This window comes from Danio aesculapii, chromosome 5 (genome assembly GCF_903798145.1).
Source record: "Danio aesculapii chromosome 5, fDanAes4.1, whole genome shotgun sequence".
NCBI classification, from domain to species: Eukaryota; Metazoa; Chordata; class Actinopteri; order Cypriniformes; family Danionidae; genus Danio; species Danio aesculapii.
Window position 1 is genome coordinate 44,096,630 of NC_079439.1, and position 22,392 is coordinate 44,119,021.

The 22,392-nt window shown below is 35.0% G+C and overlaps 2 protein-coding genes across 2 annotated transcripts in view; one reads left to right on the top strand and one right to left on the bottom strand.

Moving 5' to 3' along the window:
* cds1 (CDP-diacylglycerol synthase (phosphatidate cytidylyltransferase) 1) overlaps positions 1-8,295 on the top strand; it is a 36,061-nt gene extending 27,766 nt beyond the window's left edge. Inside the window, exons 10-13 of the mRNA XM_056458281.1 lie at positions 289-441; positions 2,319-2,438; positions 2,544-2,647; positions 4,720-8,295. Coding sequence (XP_056314256.1) covers positions 289-441; positions 2,319-2,438; positions 2,544-2,647; positions 4,720-4,855 — 513 coding nt within the window. The 3' untranslated portion in view covers positions 4,856-8,295. The remainder of the gene's footprint in view (positions 1-288; positions 442-2,318; positions 2,439-2,543; positions 2,648-4,719) is intronic.
* Positions 8,296-9,593: 1,298 nt separating this feature from the next.
* Positions 9,594-21,631, bottom strand: tmem175 (transmembrane protein 175). Its single transcript, XM_056458282.1, has 10 exons — positions 21,121-21,631; positions 20,883-20,921; positions 18,655-18,752; positions 18,505-18,556; positions 18,385-18,420; positions 18,168-18,251; positions 17,918-18,082; positions 14,849-14,930; positions 12,045-12,180; positions 9,594-11,967 (listed from the first exon to the last, which is right to left on the bottom strand). Exons 1-10 carry the CDS (start codon positions 21,319-21,321, stop codon positions 11,298-11,300), a joined length of 1,563 nt encoding a protein of 520 aa, XP_056314257.1. The 5' UTR covers positions 21,322-21,631; the 3' UTR covers positions 9,594-11,297.
* Positions 21,632-22,392: the final 761 nt, after the last annotated feature.

Sequence of the window (22,392 nt, forward strand, 5' to 3'; positions counted from 1 at the left end):
GATTTCTCCTGTAAAAAGCTCAGCTTTATGTCTGTGTTTTGAAACGTTCATGAATTATAAACCTTTAAGTTTGGATAACTTAAAATGAAAATAGGCCAGAGACAGATAACAGGTTGAATTCTCAGTCATATGCAGTAATGTCAGCCACACCTATCATTGCTTTTAGTAAATCCTGCCAGTAGTTATTAATACAAGAAGATTTAATAAGTTTGTCCTAAATGTCATTTTACCGCTTGACTATCTTCATGACCTGTCAACTCAAACTTTGATGTGTTCCTTTTATTCCAGTTTGCGTACCTGCTCTCTCAGTACCAGTACTTTGTTTGTCCTGTGGAATATGACAGTGAGACAAACCGCTTTGCAGTAGAGTGTGAGCCCTCAAATCTATTCATGATCCAGGAATACACACTTCCCGCAGTGGTGCAGAATGCACTAAGATGGGTAAGTACTGGACACGGTAAAACTTCAACAGCTCATAGACTGATAAAGCTCTGATTCATGTGTAATAACTGGGAGGAATGTGCATCAGACAAATGGTAATAGTGGAACTGAGGGGTTCTTTGCGAGGGGGGTCATGATTTATTGATAATCTTAAATGTGACAACATGACAAAATGAAATAGATATAGAAGTATCTATTATGGTACTAGGCATTATACTTTTAAGCCAATTTCTCAAGTGTAAAAAAGCTAAATGTTTTTGTTTTTTGTCCAGGTAAGGCAATTTTATTTACATATACATTTCATACACAGAGGTAATCCAAAGTGCTTTACTCAGACAAGAATTAAAGAAACAAGAATTAAAAATGATTAAAACAGATAAAAACGGATTCAAATGTGTTAAACAGGTTATAAAAGAGTGAAAAGGAAAAGACATAATAGTAGGGATGTCCAGATCCGATCACGTGATCGGAAATCGGGCCTGATCAAGCGGTTTCAGACTCGATCGAAATCGGACATTACCTCCTGATCAGGACTCGAATATATATCAGGGTTCTAGAGTGTTCAACCCAATTTCTTAATGGCGCAGCTAAAAAAATCAGAAGCAGCTTGAAGCAGAAAGTGCGAGTATATCTGCGGACTGGAGGTATTCTAAAGTTGATGACAACATTGCCATAGCAAACTGTGAGATATGTAAACTTGGGATTGCCTGCTGGGTATTTTAGTTAATAAGTTATTTGTTTTTATATCAGATTTTTAATATTTACTGTTGCACTAAAGTTCAAACGTGAAGAATTGATGTTATTTGATTATGTTCTTGATTGTTCAAGCTACCTCACAGAAGTGCTCGGAGTGAATTAAATAAAAATAAGGAACATCATGAATCTGTTTCTTCGCTTTTTTAATTCTTTTTTTATGTATTATAGAAGTATCGGATCGAGTTTCGGTATCGGTAGATACTCAAAATCAAATGACTGATTTGGACTCGAGGGCAAGAAAACCTGTTCGGGACATACCTACATAATAGTGTGATCTGTTGGACGTAGCACATTGCTCATTCAGTAAAGGCACAACTAAGCAGATGTGTCTAGCAGCTTGTGACCTCTCTTATGATGAAGGTCTCCTATTGAAAAGGAAAATACACTTCATTGAACATCTACACATAGACATCACCTATATACTTATTCGAACTTAGTAGTTAATTCAATTTATTGTTACCAAGAATGTTATAGTAACTAATAACCTTCGCTTTTCAGATTTTGATTGTAATGCAATAATGTTTTGTAAAGCTGCTTTGAAACAATAATTATTAAGAGAAGTGCTATATACAAATAATCTTGAATTGAATTGAAAATGGTTTGGTCTTGTAGTTCAGCATCGCCGTTTCAGCTTCAGCAATCAGCTTGTGACAGAGAAAATCCCTTGGTGTAAAGTAGATAATATGTGAATGCACAAAATTTTCTTTCCATTATTCTGTCCTGAAAGTGAGCTATTGATGTGTTAACCATAGCAATGAACAGAATAAAATCTGTAGAATTAGTTTTGGATTAATTATTGAATTTTAACTTTATATTTTTAAAACAATGCTTGATTAAATGTGTATATAAAGGTCAGGTGTAAAATGTTATATTAATATCCTGATATGGTAATAGTTTAAAAATAGGCAGATGAATAAATAAACTCTTTGAGAACAAACCGTGAAAATCAATCAAATATACTAATAATTACAATAAATTAGTCTTGGCTGTTTAATGAGATGTGAGGGACTCAACATTTGGTGCTGTTTTGCTGTCAGGGGTTGATCCTAATTTTCAAACAGTGATGCTTCTTTATGTTATACTGGCTGCTAATGATGTCTGCGCCTTTCTTCTGTCTGCAGAAAACGGTGAACCTTTACCCGTTTCAGATCCACAGTATTGCGCTCTCTTCATTCGCCTCTCTGATCGGGCCATTTGGTGGATTCTTTGCCAGCGGCTTCAAACGAGCTTTCAAGATCAAAGTTAGTTCCCATTCAGAAGAATTGTGTATCAGCTTCATGCAGACTTTACCTGCGTGGAGGGACAGTTACACTGTGAGCTTGTGATTTGATTATTTTATTTTGTAGGACTTTGCAGACACCATTCCTGGTCACGGTGGAATAATGGATCGTTTTGACTGTCAGTATCTGATGGCGACATTCGTTCATGTTTACATAACAAGTTTTATCAGGTGAGGAAATCAGGTCACACTTAACATCAGCCGCCAAATACATTTAATATATGGATCTGCTCGTCATTACAAGGGTAGTACAAACACACACACACACACACACTCACACACACAAACACACAAAACTTAACTGGTTCCAGACCTGTAGCAGTTTCTTTTCTGCTGGTTTATACATCTTAATTTGAATAGTTGAATTAAAATCTATTTAAAGGTTCCAGCAGTCCTCGAGTACTTATTTAAAGATTTGAACAGATTTGTGTGTGTTGAACTAAGACAACGTTAGCACCTCTTAGCTTAAATTGTGGATAAACCTTGTGTCAGCTAATTTCATCTTCCGTGTTTAAAATCATTTTTGAGGCGGAATCAAAATCAGTGATGTAGTGCGCATTTGCTAGTGGAGTGATGATGCGTCGGTTTCGCATTATTATTCATAACTGAGATTTCTTATCCTGTGAGAAAACCATGCTTCCTAATTATTCTTGACAGCATGTGTTTCCGATGAGAGACCTTCTAAGCTGTGAGACCGCAGCCGCGCACAGCACGCAGTATTTAGCCATTAATGAAGGGTCTTATGTGTTTGTTACCGTGATCCACGAGATTTGTTGCATAGCTTTCCCAGCGATGCTGTCCGGGCTATCGATACAGCCAAGCTGTTTGTGTGCAGCAAGCATATTTGTCAAGAGAGCTGTATGAGAATTGGAGAATGGCGAACTTTGTCTTTTATCAGTGGAGTTCGTTACCATTCAGACACATCACCTCTATCCATGCTGCTGTGTTCAACTATGTTTAAAATCCTCCAGATTACCGGCAGGGTGAATGGTTGGAATAGACAGGGAAAGAGACCTGCTGCACTACTATCCACTGTGTCTACATTTAGACCTGGGGATTCAGGAGGAGAGAAGTCCTCCTCATTCATAATGTTTATAATAATAATAATAATTATAATTATAATAATACATTTTATTTGTTTTCTTAGACACAAAGTGCTGCAAGGCAAAATACTACCAATACAAGGCAAAATACCAACAATAGCAGAAACAGCACAACAATAAAAAAGGTGCAATAAAACAATAAGAATATGAACCATGAGATAGAATAAGAAAGTTAACAAAATGATCATCCTAGGTTAAAAGCTATGCTAAAAAGGTGAGTCTCTTAAGAAGTTTCTTAAAACCGGCATTTAAACACAATTATCTTTATGATGATTGAACAAATTGTGGTTATGTGTAGCCTATATATTACATGAAATTATGAATAATATCTTGTGTATGTAGCAGGGCGTTCAATTATTTCATGTTTATTTCTTTGCATTTTAATTTAGTAATTTTTTCCCCTGCTCTGCCGCATGCCCACTCCTCCCTCTGCTCACAGTGCTCTATGCCCATCTCTGAGCTTTTTTTTTTAAATACTGAGGTAGACTTGAACTGAAAGAGGGGGGGTTTCATGACCCTTTAAATTACAATATGTTAGACACGTGGCCCAAAAATGACATTGGGCTTTAACCTTAAACTAAAACATGTTTAAACTTGTCAGTCAGCTGTAATTTCATAAATAACATGATGCATGCTTATTTTGATAAGTCAAACTATTACGATTGTATAACCCTCTTTAACTGAAGAAATACAAACAATTTAAAAATGCAAACAGATATTTTAATATTCATTTTTAGGCAACACAATAGCAATGTTTTACCTTCAGAAAGCAGCATTTAGTGTAATAACTCTTTATTTGTCAATCACAACAATTAAAACATTAGTTATTTTGAGCAATTCTCATTTTCTGAAAGAAAAAATGCTTTAATATATTTTTACATATGGAAATGTTATTTGACATTAATTGTATCCTGTTTTTATGATGTTCAATTATTTTAAGGTTTTAATTGCGATGTGAGATGATGAAATATTCATAATATATTTTTAAAAAGCTCATAAGGTTTTTTGGGCATTTTTACTTCTGATATGTTGCAAAAATAATAATTGTTCTACATTTTATCCGCACTTCCATGTTTGGCCATCCTACATCCTAAAGCATACTTGATTATTTATCATTAATTTATTTATTTTGTCCTTCAGGGGGCCGAACCCCAGTAAGGTCTTACAGCAGTTACTCGTCCTGCAACCAGAGCAGCAGCTCGGCATCTTCAACACACTGCGCTACCACTTGCGAGAAAAGGGCCTGCTGCCACCTGCTGTAGAGGAAGCCCAATGACATGAAAACAGCTCAAGTGCTGTTGAACTCTGTTAGCATTCGCCTATGACTGTGATCACACACTCCTAACCCTCCGCAGCAGCTCATGGACAAGAGAGTGACGTCCAGCGCAAACCAAACCCGCACATTCAACCTAACAGAAGCATAACAAACACTGGAGGGAAAACGACCACAAGAGGGCGACGCGTTCAGAGCCACTGTTTCAGATTAAAAACACATCAACAAACATTTAAAACAAACATCCAATCCCGTGGTAAGTTAAAGTATAACACTACAGCAGACTGACATCATGGATTTTGATGGTGATTCTGGCTTATGGTGGCAGCTTCAGGTTTTTAAGATGCTGTAATTGTCATGGGTGACATTTAAATGTTTAAGGCAAGACACTGCAGGTGAATTTGGTAAGAAATATTCAAGTTATTACTAAAACTATTGGTAGTAAAAACTAATGATCAACATAATTCTCCAGTTGATTAATTACATGATGCAAAAATGCTTTTCTTACTTTGAGTTTGTCTTGTTTCTAGCCCAAATATAGAAACATTCTTAAATCAAGAAGCATTTTCTAGACCAATGATGCCCAAAGTAGGGCCTGCGAGCCAAAGTTAGCACATGCTAACCTTTGATTTGGCCCACCATCCCATTTGAAAAGAGAGAGAGAATGTTGGGAGAGTGGTTGTGGCGAGTGGTTGTGACAGAGATTATGTTATTTTAATTTTAACGTAGCCCTTTGTTTCTTTATGCTGAGCTACAGAAAAAAACGTACTGAAATGACGTGTTTCAGTTAAATGTTGTAAAAGACTCAGACTTTTAAAATGTAATAACTGTCACTTGACAAAACGCGAGCAAGCAAATCAAGGCAAAGGCAGGAGCAGGTCGACTTGTGTTTTCAGCATTGAACTCCATGGTGTTATAAATGGGATTGTTTATGTTTTTACTGTGATAAGTTCATTATAAAATGTTAAAATGATACTGCATTTGTTAATATGATTTAAAGCAACGTTTTCTAGTTATTTTGAAATATTTGTTGATAAATTAGGAAATTACCCATGGCGGTTTGGTGGGAAATATTGGGTTTAGTATATATTCGCTAAGAAAAGGTTTGAGCACCCCTGTTCTAGACTAATACAAAAATTGTTTTGTTTTCAGAAATAATGAATCAAAATGAAGTTTTTCCTTAAATAAAAGAATCTGCCAGTGGGTCCAGTCCAATAATATTTCAAACTGATAACAAGATTATTTTAAATACTCCTCTAGCAGATTATTCAGCTTGTTTTAAGGAAAAACTCTTAGAAAATGCTTCTTGATTTAAGAGATTTTTAATATTTGGATTAGGAAAAAGACAAACCATCATGTAGGAAAAGCATTTTTGCAGTATCAGCATTTTTTACATTACATTTTTATTATTTTAATAATTTCGTATTTTAATGCTACATTTAAATATGCAAATGATGGATTATTTAATTAAATATGCACTAATTTGCATACATTTCTGTTCAAATCTGAACAATAGTTGAAGTCAGGTTCATATTTACTCACTACATAATTCTAAAGATGCTGCAGAAAAAAACTCACATAAAATTGTCAAGTTTGGTGTATATACTGGAGGTGTTGCTGAAGTGGAGATTTATGTCTACAACAATTTATATCTCCAAATTTTTAGAGAAGATACTTTAAATTTATAAAGTATAATTGAAATCTGAAGACACAAATCCAGAAAATGCCATGAAAGAAGAAGCACTGGAAAGTGTATATTGTATTTATGTTTCTCACTATTACACTTAACAATCACTTTATACAAACCCAAAAAGCCCAACTTCTTAAAGTTGGAAATGGATGAACTATTTTTGCCTGATGTGTCTCGTCTTAAAGGGATAGTTCAGCCAAAAATGAACATTTCCTCATTTACTTACCCTCGAGTGGTTCTTTCTTCTGTTGAACACAAAATAAGATATTCTGAAGAATGTTGGAAACCAGCAGCCACTGACATGCATAGTAGAAAAAAGCATTTTTCCCAACATGCTTCAGATTATCTTCTTTTGTGTTCAACAGAAGAAAGAAAATCAGTCCGGTTTGAAACAACTGGAAGATGAGTAAATGCTGACTTTCATTTTAGGTTGAACTATCTCTTGAACTTCTATGTGTGTCCTACTCCAAGCATAGCAGAGCTAAACAGAAGCATGTCTGTAAGTCCTACTGTTACTGCCTGAAATAGCCATGCACTCTTTCCCTTCCACATTACTGAGTGTGTTTGCGTGAGCGCTAGAATAACTCATTTCCATCTGTACATATCATCACGTGTGTTATTGTACATAGATAAGATATACTAGATCATATATATGGAGATTATACAGTTATTGAAGTAATATATAAATAAGGCTTAAATTCTATATTATAGGGTGTTATGAAATATGCAAAAAAGACCTAGACATGTCTTATTTTCTTAAATCCGGCATGACTAAACCCCTCTCTGGGTGAACAAATACTTGAGATGATAGTTTTTAGGGGTTGGGGTGATTTGCTGTGTTCCCCTTTCTGACCATTGGTTTTAGTTGCACTGTTGAAAGATTCAGCTCTCCATTAATTTTCGTGATTTCATATTAATAAATCAACACTGGTGCTTTGAAGAGAGAAACTATATTTGAGAAGGATTTGAACAGTAGGCTGTTTATATGCTTTTGCTTTCATTTTTAAAATGTTCTTTCTGTGATCTTGATTTTAGCTGCTTTTCAAACATGAATTTTCATGTCAATTTGGATCTTTCTCAATATTTACCAAACAAACGTGTACCAAAGTACTGTCAATCTTGCTGTGAAAAAAACAGCAACATCACACCGCATTTAATTCCAAGACCTTACAAAACAGAAGATTTTAAAGACTGTATCAGCACTTATATGAGGAGGAATAACCTTTAGTCCTGGTTATCAGCACACATTATCATCTTATTTCTATTTTGAATTAAGCTCCAGCAAGTCAATTTGCAATAACCGTTTAAGTTTGGGACCAGTTGAAACTGAAATATGACTTGATTCATTCCCGTTCGCAACAGGTTTACATCTTTTCTTTTCTTCACATCTGCTGTGTGTAGAATGTTGTGTTTGTAGTCATCTGAATCCTGTCAGACCAAAAAGCTAATAGCCTGTTTTGTGGATGTCAGAAATGTTTATTATTAGTAATTTAGGTTTGGATGATTTAATTTATAACATTGCCCAATATATTATATTGTAGCGTGGCAGATAATGGGGTTTAATTACATGGGTCATCATGATTTGTTTTTTAATATGGGAACATTTATTTATGTCTATGTCTGATGTTCAATTTAAATAAAAACTTAATATTAAGTTTTCAGTGACAAATAATGGGCAATACTGAGGAAAAAAAAAGAGAATTACTATTATTGCAATGCTATTTGGTGAATAAACTTCACTTTTGACTTATGATTTCAATCAGTTTATTTCCAAAATTGAGTGTTTGTTTTAAATCAGTACCATCTCATCTGACAAACAGAACTTGACATTTGACAACTTAAAAATGTTGAAGTGCAATCATATACATACAATGTTTGAGTCAGTTTAGTCATATCACAGATTAAATACTAACAAACAACAACAATATAGAAAAACAGCTCTGATAATGGCTTATGCATCTTGATTTCCTTCACATGCTCCATCAAGATGATGTTAAAGTGTCTAAGGTGTATCCACAGTTTCATTGTTGCATTAAATGATTTCTACAAAACATTACACAAGCGGCACTCTACAAAGCATTTGTCACAGCTCCAACAGAAAAAGAGTTCAAGACAGAAAAGTAGGCTGTGATCATGTTGTCATTACATGAGGTTAAACACAAATCAGATTAATGCACCAAAATAACAGTAATACTGAAAAACTGTAAAATCTCCATGTAGTTCTTATTAATTATCAACATAAACACGTAAAGACGATGCTAATGAAAACTGTAAAGGCCCCATTCACAGTAAGATAACTCGAACTACATTAGCATCCACATTGACTCATGATAACATTCTGTTTATTATAGGCACACTGTCAGTTGGTGGTGTGCCGCTTTAAATGTGCTTAATAAAGCAGGACGGATTCTGATTGGCTGTGAATGTTTCTGCTGGAGATAAATTGGCTACATTTTAAAACTCTTTTTAGAAATGTATTTTAATTGTTATAGTTATCTTCCTTTGTTTTAACAGGACTTAAGAGGATCAAATAAAAATATATAAATAAACCTTTTAGTGCATGTAAGAAAAAACCCCTCTTCCACAGTCCATGGACCACCGCTTTAAAAAGTGAAACCAATCAGTGTGTCCCAATTCAGAGGCTGCACCCTTCAAAGACTGCAATTCAAGATGAAATGTGTCAAAAGTGATGATGAAATCTAAAATATTATGAAACTCTTTCAAATGTGGCCTTGATAGAAGAGTATCAAACTCAGTTCCTAGAGAACCGCAGCCCTGCACGTTTGGTTTCAACCCTGCTTCACCACACTTACCTGAAGTTTTCAAACAGGCCTGAAGGACTAAGTTAGTTTGTGATCAGATGTGTTTAATTACAAATCTGCACAATTAACTGTGCAGATTTGTAGCCCTAACCAAATCGGTAACAAAATCAGGCATACAATTTATATAGGCTGTATATATATATATATATGTATATATATATATATATATATATATATATATATATATATATATATATATATATATATATATATATATATATATTGGCAATATAAGCTCACATGAACTGCCTCTTAAAGCATACATTTCTGGTTGGTCCAGCAAATTTGCATGTACAAAAGGGTGTCTTAAAAGAGTAGTTCACCCAAAAATGTCAGTTCTCTCGTCATTTATTCGTCTTTTACTTGTTCCAAACCTGTTTCAGTTTATTTCTTCTGTAGCATTAGCTGTTTCCATTCAGCTATTTTATGTGCATTTTGGATTATCGCACAAAAAATGCCTGATGGAAATGCCAAGATGTGCATATTATATAAATATATATATACATATACATACATACACACATAAACACATACATACATACATACATACATATATATATATATATATATATATATATATATGCACACACAAACACATACATATACTGTATATATATATATATACACACACACACACACACACATACATACATACATACATACAGTTGAAGTCATAATTATTAGCCCCCCTCCTGAATTATTAACCCTCCAGTTTATTTATTCTTCCCACACCCCCCCCATTCCTGTTTCAGACTTATTCCAATACATTCATAAACATAACAGTTTTAACTTATAACTTCTCTCTAATCTTAAACTTATAACTCATTTCTAATAACTGATTTATTTTATCTTTGCCATGATGACAGTAAATAATATTTGACTAGATATTTTTCAAGACACTTCTATACAGCTTAAAGTGACATTTAAAGGCTTAACTAGGTTAATTAGGCAGGTTAGGGTAATTAGGCAAGTTATTGTATAACAATGGTTTGTTTTGTAGACTATCCAACAAATATAGCTTAAAGGTGCTAATAATATTGACCTTAATGTTTTTAAAAAAATGTTAAACTTTTTTTATAGCCTCAATAAAACAAATAAGACTTTCTCCAGAAGAACAAATATTATCAGACATACTGTGAAAATGTGCTTGCTCTGTTAAACATCATTTGGGAAATATTTAAAAAAGAAAAATAAATCAACGGCGGGCTAATAATTCTGACTTCAACTGTAAGTGTGTGTGTGTATATATGTATATGTATATATATATATATATATATATATATATTTGGCCTCTGTTTATCATGAGGTAATGATTTTAGTTTTCTTTGACTCAAAGGATGGAAACACTGCAATATTCACAAAACGTCTAAGCGATGTTCCAGTATACGCATGGAAATTTAATTCATGTTTTTGGACTGAAACAGCTGGTAACATCCTCAGTATTTACTTTTACATTTTTATATTCCTACTATGGATTTTTTTTCTAAGTTTAGAACCACTCGAATATGTGTAAATGTCGAGAAAACTACATTTTTTTGCGTGAACATTTAAGTGCGTGTTTCAGAGCTTCTAACAGCAGCTGAAGTGACAGATTTAGCAGCTGGTGATTGGCTGTGTTACTCTGAAGGTGGGATTTTTTTTCACCATACTGCACATTTCAGTTTCTCCCTTTCAAAGTAATAAAACTGAACCATCTCGATAAATCTAGTCTTTGGTTAATCCTTTATAAGTCAGCATCCTTAAAAGTGTGCAGCCTCTGAATTGGGACATCATTCAGTCAAAGACATCCACAGAGAGATTTGACTGATATGGATGGTTTATACAGCAAGAAGCTGTCAGTTGCAGCATTAATCATAAATAACTGCGCTAGAAAGCTAGCTTGACCTTGATCTTAGATTAAACGTTGAGGTGTTTTCTTCTTCTCCATTCACTGCTAAGTCACAATATCATTAATGGGCAACCGTGATTCCTCTTCTTCAACTGGAATACGTTCTAAATCGTTCCTGGCAGAGCAGAAGAGCCATCTGAGCAGCGCCAGCGCCACACGCACCAGCAGCCTCAGTAAAAGAAAAGCAAACGGTATGCAGATTTCCATCATGTGAAAGATCGGCGCGCTGAAGCGGCTCAGGATGCAGGTGATGAAGAAGGTCCCGAGTGCTACACAGGGATACAGCGATAGCTTGGCCAGCATAAAGGCGTGCTCTCGACCTCCGTATCGCACGTACGGGTGCAACGTCTCGCGCTCCGTAAAAAGTGCCGTCACCCATATTGCTAACTGGAAGAGACTGGCGAAAAAAATGATGACGCAGCTGATCTGCACGGCCTCCAGCTCGTTTCGGGAGCCTCTGGGAGACTCGTGTGTGAGCTGGTAGGCGAGAGGCAGGCCACCTACAAAGGCCAGGGAGAACGTGTTGAAGAGGCCCATGAGACGAGTGGCCTTGGTCACGTGGAGGAAGAGAGAGTGATGAACAAACCAAAGCAGCCCCACGGTGACGAAGGAGCCAAAGTAGGCCAGATACTCAGGACCGTACTCTTGAAGAGCAGCGATGAGGCTGTTGTCAAACTTCTTCTTCACCACTGACGGATCAGGCACATTGCCTTCACTGTGGAGGAAGACGTTTATTACTAATCTGCTTGTCATGTTTAAAAGAACTTTTGGCAAATGATCAAGAAGACAAACCAAATGTCTAAGATGAGCAGCGTGGCTACGATAGCGTACACTCCATCACTGAACGCCTCTACTCGCTCTTTACTCAGCGGCTCACTGGGGTGGTAAGTGTAGAAGGGCATTGAATCGGGACTGTCGTCCGTCTGACCTGAATTCAAAATGATAGTGAATAATGCTGATTATCCCACAGCTCTCCAGAATAACTGATTCTGATTGGTCAATCACAACATTTCAAAGTGTGTTCCCTAAACAATCGCTGGAACTGATCACGCAGACTCATCTGAGTACTGTTTGGCATCATATATCTGTTTTTTTGTTTCTGTCCGCTTTACATTTAATTAAAGAGTGTTCATAATTACAGCTTAGATCAATGTTTTGTGTCTAATTGTTTATTTTTGTGGCAAGTAGGCATGTAATGAGAAGAATGTACATCTACATTATCATCTACAGTCATACTGAAGGTTGTTTTCACAGAATAAGTTCTTTCAGTCTTTTACAATAAGAGTCATTATTCTGTGAGAACAACCACCATTCATAAGATTGGCATCTATATGATTGTTTATAAAGCTTCTAATCAGCAATGATTTATTTAAAATGACATGAAATACAGTGTTACAAATCTGTAAATATATTTTAAATGAAAGAAATGCTGCCCTTTTAAATTCTGTACCATCCTGTATTGTATAAAATATGACATTTGTTATTTCTATTGTAAGTAAAACTGACCTTTAACCGCATGGATAAAATAACTTCTACAAATGTAGAATTCAGATCCAAAACCCAGTTTCATTTTAAAGATAATGAAAAGGTTATTAGCTACTAAAGAAAATAACTTTTTTTCTAAAATGTCACTTTAGACAATTCTTTGGTTTTTAATAATGTAGATTTTCTTTTGCGTCTAAACCAGCTAAATCCACTTCTGCTTTTTACCCTCTAAATCCACCTATTGGAACAAGACAGTGTAATTAGTTGAAAATGAAGATGCCATTAGAAAATATTTTACCAAACATAAAACACAGTACACAAACCACCTAAAATTAAAAAAACAAAAAACTCGGTCAAGTAAGTGATGGTTCATTCTGCTGTGGTAACCCCTGATAAACCAGGAGACATCAGAATCTGCATGTGCATTGTCCATTAATGTAAAAAGCTTATTGGACGTATAGGTACTGTAATATGAAGTAATATAAATGATGTATAGTTTTATACTTTCTATTTATCTTTTAACAATAGCTTAAATTAGCAAATAAACACAAGGTAGGCCTACTGGGCAAAAAGGGGATGTCTCTCAGATACTTTTAGAAGCTGTCATTCGTTCATTCTCACCATATTCAAGGTCTGGTCTTTTTTTTATCTTGTTTATCCTCATAGCATCCATGTGGGATAAAAGAACGGCATCCTAACTTTATCTTTCCTGAAACGCAGTTGCCATTTAATGTATAGTAAATCGGACTGATCCAAAGTAGCGTCGCTGTGCAAAACATGTTTTGAATGCGTTCTACACTTCCGACTGTCCAGTGTGTTTTCTTTTTCTTATAATGCAGAGTTTTGAGGTAAGGGACGTCTTCATTTGCCATTCACTGACAGTCAGACAGGCTCATCCTGTTCATCATACTCCATCTTTTAAAATCTACATCGAAAGCTGAATAAAGCGGTCTCCTCATAAAAGCCGGCGTATCATTGCGCCGTTATGTTGAAAACATATGATTCCATTCAAGCCTTCTGATTGGTTCTCAGGACATTTTGGCGGCTTTTGCAAACAAACTGTTATTTCTGAATGGGTCAACTTATTTAGATTTAGATGATTTGAAGCAAAAATATTTGAAGCGATTTCATTAGTGCATTTTTAGCGAAAGTGGCGTTTAGCGGCTTTTGCATCTGAAACTCTTCAAGTCTTGCTGCTTTATTATTAATAAAATGAATTCTGTAAATCTATCAAAACTTGATTTTCCATAAGTAATTTGCATCGCTAAGTATTGGGATGGAAATGTTTAATATTGATGGTCCTGTATTGATGATTGACAATTATATATTGATATTATAAGTTGATTAAGGTTTTGCTAAAGTAAAGATCAAATGCATTATAATCATTGCGCTGTTACAGCCATGTGTTAAGGAGCTGTAGAGAAATTCCGTATCACTTTATTTTGATGGTCCCTTTAACACATTTTGTTGAATTTAAGTTACACTGCATCTTCATGCCAACTAATTCTTATTAGATTATAAGTAGACTATTAGGGTTTGGGCTAAGATTAGAGTTGGTGTAAATTGACATGTACTTGCAAAGTTTCTTATAGTCTGTTAAATGTCTGTTGAAGGAGCAGTGTCAGCACATATTAAGCAGACAGTCTACTAATACTCAAATAAGAGTTAATCGGCATGTAATTGCAATGCACCTCTTAGTCAACAGAAATGTGCAATAGGGGCCAGCAAAATAAAGTCTTAGCAGAAATTCTTATCTAAAACATCGTAACATTGTCCTTAAAAACGCCTGTGAGCCCATCCTTGGGATCCTTTTGCTCACAGTCTGTCTGTGTGTAAACTGATCATTCTCCAGAGAATTAAAGCAATTGAAAGACAAACTTTGTCTGACTTTATTCAATTTCAGTCTTCACATATCTGTGAAGACGAAGAAAATGATTTGCCATTACAGCATTTTTTGGAACATTCAGATTTTCCAAAAATTGTGTCTTGGCCAGATATTGTCCTAATTTAACATTTTTATTGATTCAGCTTTCAGATCTGTATAAATCTCATATTTCACATTTATCTAATATAAGAATAGAAAGTGAAGTGTAGGAACAATGTGCTCTTACCACCAATGGCTTTACTCCGGATCCATTTTAAACACTGAGAGATGTAGGGCATGAATATGACAATAGCCAAAAGGACGTAGGACTACCAGGGAAAAATATATTAAAAAAGAGAGAAAGAAAAGTTTATTGACTGATTGATTGATTAGTTGCTCAAAATATAGTTGTTATTAGAATTGAAGTAAGCAAATCCTTGCAAAGCCTCTTGATTCTACAGTATAAAAATCATATAAAGAAGCTGTAAAATGTAATTCACAACATTTCAAATTTATAATGCCGTTGTTCACTTATGGTGCTACTATACAATATCTACATACAATGATTAGTTTTCATATCTTATAACAGTATATAATCATGGTATAATAAAGTGATAAAATGGCTGGACAATAAACCTTTATCATTACATTACAGTCTAAAAAGAACAACTGTTGACAATTGAAAATATAAAAATCATCAAATATGCTTGATTTAAATGAGTTTAAAAGACAGCGAACAGATTGAAGCATTATAAAGTACTATGTCTATCATTAAAGGTCCCATGAAAAAAAAAAAATATATATAATATAATATAATATAATATATATATATATATATATATATATATATATATATATATAATATATATATATATATATATATATATATATATATATATATATATATATATGTTAGTATTGGTATTTTTAGTATTTGTCTTTTCCAAAGACATGCACTATAGGTGAATCGGGTAGGCTAAATTGTCCGTAGTGTGTGAGTGTGAATGGATGTTTCATAGAGATGGGTTGCAGCTGGAAGGGCATCCGCTGCATAAAACATATGCTGGATAAGTTGGCAGTTTATTCCGCTGTGGCGACCCCAGATTAATAAAGGGACTAAGCCGAAAAGAAAATGAATGAATAAATGTGAAGATATTCTTAAAATCATTCCACATAAATCCAGATATTTTTACAAAATTCTGCGCAGAAATAGCAAAAAATGTCCACAGATTCTGTCTGGCCCTAATTATAGGTAATGTGGAGTTCCACTTATCATACTTGGGACAAATCAGTTGTGTAACATTTTTACACAATTAAGAGTTTCTTTTTATTTTTTAGATAATGTTTTTTGTATATTGTAAATGTATATTTTTGAGTATGCGTTTTTCTGTGCAGCTGCATAGACACTGCAGATAATAAGCAATGCTTCTTTAAGTATTAGCATGCATTGCTCCAATCAAATTCATTAAAATATATTTTAAGACGAACATAATAGTGCAATAAAGATCCATTTACAGATTTAAAGGGATAGTTCACCCCAAAATGAAAATGGATCATTTGTTCTCCCTCATGTGGTTTTAAACATTTTCGTTGAAAGTTTTTTCTTCAGTAGATTACAAAAGAAGATATTCTGAAGAATGCTGGTTGCTGGTACCCATTATCCACGTTTCCACTATCGAGCCTAAAGAGAGCGTGCCAGGGCGAGCTAGGGTCGCGTTTCCAGTTATTTCCAGGGCCTGATCGGGCAAAAGCAGCCCGACATCTTTTTCGGCCTGCAGAAATACCTTGGGCCAAAGAGGGCCAGCTGGAGCTTTGTGGCGGAGTGAATGCAGAGGCGGAGTTTGCCCAAGTCTGGTAAAGATGGCATGCTGCCATAACACTAGTTTTCCGATCGCACACGAGTACATGTGCCAATAAATACATAAATAAGGGAAAGAAAAAGAAAGAGCTGGTCAGTTTAAGATTTAAGGTTTAAGGCTATTTCATAAAACCCCTTATAGGCTAGGGGTCTTTTTGCTTATGATTGCCCTTATGTTTCCCTTTTAAGAGCAAGGGTGTAGCATAAATAAAAATGTAGCTTTATTTTAAAGTGGTATTTCTTTGCTGCATTCTCCTTGATGTTTTAATAACGCACAATAATCTTTACACTATATTAAAGACAGTCTCCAGTAACTTTCAGTTGTCCAGAGTTTTGTCAAGTTTAAAAGGCGTGTTTCTGCATGAAACATGCACAATTAGATGTATGTGTACGAGAGACCGGGTGAAAGGCTGGGTTTCTTTCTTTCTTTATTTTGGAGATACAACAGAAAGACATAAAATTTTAATTAAGTGTCCAGTTTTGTAGGCTCAACACAATAGTGTCATATCTAGATAAAATAGCCTAAGCCCTATTGAAATCATTTAAAGAATTACAAATATGGGAAATAATAAAATCACATGAAATAAATACTCGAAACACTTGATGTACAATGCCAATAGTCTGTCAGCGAGTCAACAAATATAATGAATGAAAATACATAGGCCTGTGCATATAGATATAATGTAATGCTGTAGAGTAACGTGTCATTTGTTTGTTTTGGTTGTCTTCATTTTAATCGTTTTGTGATGATGCGATGGTGTTCTTTATCTGTCTGCCTGATTCCCGCTGAACTGGGTGGGGTTGTGTGACGTTTGATTCGAGAGACGTTCTGGGGGCGGGGTTTGCATGACGCGCTGCGAGCTACTAGCCAGACAGTGGATTCGCGACATGATTTCGGCCTCACTGCTCATACTTCTGGGCTATTGGCATGGTCCGGCCTATGTAAAGTCCTAGCTCGCACTGACCCGACAGTGGAAATGCGGCTAATGACTTCTATAATAGAAAACAAATACAATAGAATCCAATGGGTGTCAGTAATTTTTTAAATATCTTTTTTTTTTTGTTCAACAGAATACAGAAACTCAGTAGTTTCTGAACTAGAAAATCCATTTTTGGGTGAACTATCCTTTTAAATATTTGTCAACTTAAAGTTCCAGTCACATTTAAATATTGTTTTAGATGTTAGTATCAGTATGTTAGTCTTCAAAGATATTTATAAGCTAGTGTGGTACAAAACAATGACAAACTTCACGTTTAGAAGACATAAAACCGATATAAACATGTAACGCTTTTAGTTTGTCTCTTCCGCCTAAATAGATCAACGTTTTTTTCATGTCGCCTCATATTTCCAATCAAATACAACCAGCAACTTTTTTTGGCCAGTCAGTCTATATATGTATATACTGTATGAATATGAACTATAATATGCATTTTGTGTAAATAAGTAAATTCACCAACCAGCTGGAAGAAGATGAATGAAAAGATGCTGGAAAAGAGGCACATGATAGGGACCCTCATGATGACTTTGAGGATGTGCTGCTTGTAATAGGCCTGATTGTCAGACATCTGGATCTGGTCGTTGAGGAGGAAAGGATGGCTGAATCCATACAAGACAATCAAGGCCTGAGGACACAGAGAAAATCGTTACAGTGTTCCAGATCACGGAAAGGGCATCGACTCAAAACTCTGACAATGCAAATGATCTCACCTGGATTAAACCAATCACCATCACACAAGCACAGAACAGCAAGATCCCAAGAATATTGTTCGGAAATGTGGCCATCAGAGAGAACTATGAGATGACAACGAATAAAACATAGAAAGTAAATCACAAACAGCTGAAAGCTTAGGATTCTTCTTGAATATTGATATATTAAAAAGAACAAGTAATCTTCCAAAGCATGCGTGATAGGATTATTACTCACTGTGTATGGGAGAAAGGTTATAAGCATCATACATGCCTGAAAGAAAAATGTTCAAGTCGTTATACACTTTTATTATTCTGACTGTCAAGATGAATAGATATGTTTTGTTGGTGCTCTCACCAAGTTAAGCAGTGCAAGAGTGTCATCGATGCGCTCGATGACTTGAAACAACCTAAAGGCAAATGTTTAAATGAAATCTCTGTGCAAATAAACCAAAGGAGTAGTTAAATAAAGGTAATATTTGACACTGTAGAGATTGAGTGCTCTCACCGGATATGAGCAGCCCAGGCAACAGTGACTATCAAAAATGTCATCAAGTAGACGGCAATCTTAGTGGTGAGCAAAGCCTGAATACTCTGTTTCAGTTCCTGAATACAGGAGATAAACAGTCATCCACTCACGCTTAAAAAATATATTTATCTACCTATGAGTCATTCTACATCTGCACTTCTCAACCTCAATGATGCCGGCTGTCTCTGATACTAATGCAAAACTGCTTACTTTTAAAGGTCCCGTGAAATTAAAATTAAAGATTTTAGATGTTAGTTTCAGTCTGTTAGTTTTAAGGATATCTATTAGCTAGTGTGTTTCAAAACAATGCCAACATTTGCATTTAGAAGATATAGAACTGATATAAACATTGATTAATGCGGTTGCTGTATTTCCAATTATTTACCATGTTTCTACTGAGACAAACCATAAAAAGTTACTGGCGAGTTTCTGATGTGCATTAATGGTATATACATATACATATATATATATGTATATATATATATATATATATATGTATATGTATATATATATATATATATATATATATATATATATATATATACATATATATATATATATATATATATATATATATATATATATATATATATATATATATATATATATATATATATATATAATTTTTTTTTTTCCTTTAAAATAAAGTGGGAATCTCATGCTAACTATAACAATTTCAGAATATTTCAGAGAGAAGGACACATATTGGATAAGTGGAGCAAAGCCATACTACACGCAACAACTTAATCTTGCATTGTTAAATAAATCTGAGAAAAAGCTTGCAACATTTTCACGCTAGAAAGCATGTTTTATGTGGGAATGTAACAGATTTGCTGATATGCTGCACCAGCTCCTTTAAATACAAGATCAAATTAGTGAATTTTGACGCTCTCGCCACCGGAGCTGTGAAGGCAGAAAGTGTCGCCAGGGCGGCCAGAGCAAACTTTGATGCTTTCGCCACCTTTGGTGTGAACGCACAGTTAGTCAATCAACGTTTTTTTTTTTTCACATCACCTCATACTTCAATATCTAATCAAATCTTGACCACTCTCACTGGCAGAGCTGTAATAAAAAAGAAACGCTTGAGATTAACAAGGTGAGATTACGTCAAACATTGAAGAAAAAAAAAAAAAGAGCACATTTTAGTACTTCATGGGACCTTTCAAATGTACTTACAAAAACTAAGTGGAATATATTTAAATAAAACTGCAATACTATTTTTTGTGCACAGTAAACAAATTTAATATAATAAGTTTGTTCAATCTTTTCAAACCGTGTTTTTGCTGAATCACTACAGTGAGCCTGTGATATAGGGCTGCACGATACTGGAAAATTTGATATTGGGAAATTTTATTTCTTTGTCATAAATATTGCGATATGAATACCGTTTCACAAGATGGTTTAAGGCTAACTGTATTCAGATACAGCGTGTATTCACAACAAACAAAGCAGTATTTTGATGACGCCATGAACGTGTGGAATACATCCTAAAGGATTCCTGGAGAAATGATGTTCATTGATGAGCTAAAGTATTCCTCTGGTTTCGCTGATAACATGCAGTTTTATCATACTAAACACATTTCAGTCTTTCTGTCACACCGCATATTAAAGTACCGAGGGTGTATGACATCATTAGTCTGACAACAATGGACACAATCTATGTCACTATTTAAAACTGCTTATATCTTCGGATTTGAACATTCTTCAAATTCTTCAAGTCAAAAAGAGTGCTTTTTGTATATTCTAATGAAAAAATCTGACATATTTGTGCTTTTATACTACTAGAGCTGCATAAACATACAAAAATTAAGTTCCTAAAAAAATAAAGATGCTAAGTGAATAAATTATAGCAGTTAATGAGATTTCAGGCTACAGTTAATATCGATTTCCATCGGTTTTAGCTAATATCTTATCTGTTTATTTAAAATAATTTACAAGTCATCTTGTGGGTGTGTGCTGGCCCATTAAAGAATAATGATCCTCCCCCCCAACACCCGGTTGAGAAACACTGATTTAAATTCATACGACTTTCTTTTCTGCAAGTAACACATACTGCATATACATATGCAACTGAAGATCAAAAACACATCTGTTCTGTGTTCACACAGTCACAAAGGTTTTGCTCAACATAAAAGTGTGTAAATGATGACTCAATTCTCTTTTTCAGGTTGAACTGTCACTTTAAGATGATATGAAGATAGGTTTACCTCATCTTCCTGAATTTTAGTATGTGCAACGGGCAAAATCTGTAAACAAAAAAGCAGGCTGTTCTTAAAATTCATAATCATACATGTACTTCATAGGAAAAGCTTTTGAATGGAGCTCAAAAAACAAGTGAGTCTAGGGAATAACAAGGAATTGTCATTATGCGCCCGGTCACGTGGACGACAGTTTACGTTTATTATAAAGAAGATGTCCCAGAGGCTGAGTGTGAGTTTTCCTCACCATGACAGTGGCAATGATGGAGATGAGCGCATCACTGTAGGCGAGCAGGCGGTGTGAGGACTGAGTGCTGCTGTGTCCCTCCTTCACCGACGACGCCACGCTCTCCAGAAACGACTGCGCGTGAGTCCGCAGCGGCCGTCTCTTCTCCATCTCCTCGTCGTCGTGATGCTCGATTATCTCGCTTTCGTCGTTTTCCCCCATGACCGCTGTGGAGAGAGCTGTCTGTCAGTGGACGGAGCAGGCATGAACACACAGTAGTTTTGTTTGCAAACACCGACGACGTAGTGTCAGCTGACCGGAAGTTAGCGATGTCTGATTCTTAAGCGAATGATTCATTTGAGTCGGATCTTTTGAATGCATTAGTTGATTTGATTCGTCGACTGGAAATTACTTTTTGTTAAAACGTTTTCGATGCACATAACATAGTGTTATTTAAAAGGACAAACTGAAATGAACTTCTACCTGATGCATGTTTAGGATGGTTTGAGTATTCCTTTTCGTAATGATAAGGTAAGCAATACTTTTGCGTGATTGATTTGTCAGACAGTTATACATAAAATGTTTAGTACTTTAAGCAATAATAAAATGTGACATAAGTGTAAATAATTTCATAATTTCTGTGATTTTAACACTAATAATAACCTACCTTTTTATAAGAAAAATAACTTTTTTAAATTAATACTTTTTTAAATTAATAATTTAACAAGGATATTTAAATTGAACAAAAGTGACGATGAAGTCATTTATAAAAAGTCTTTCAGCTAAAATATTGACTTTTGTGACCTCGATTCAGATTAATACAGTAACCTGCCTTTGTTTTGCCTTGTCATGGCATTGTGCATGCCATGTAGATGTGTTACCTACACTGTCATGAACAAGCCAAAGGGAAAGTTCACCCAAAAATCTACATTATCCTATAAACATTCATTTACCCTGAGTCTGGCTTGATTTTGGGGTAATGTTCACTTTTGAGTGAACTATTCCTTTAAGCCGATTTTGTCAACATGGCATGAGAACGTTATGATAAAATGAGCAAATGTGATCAATGTCATGTGTTTTGTATCTGCTGTGTGTAGTCTGTTGTCCAGCGTAGGGTTCCAGAAACTGTGGGATGGTTTCTGAAGGTTGTCTGTCGCTGTCGAGATGGCCAGCCATTCTGGATCAAACTCAAGCTTGTCAAGAATATGCAAGTCATCTGCAAGTAAATCGTCTTCTTTAGGTTTAAAATAACTTTTATAACACAAAATTTCAAACATGGATGAAAAAATCTGC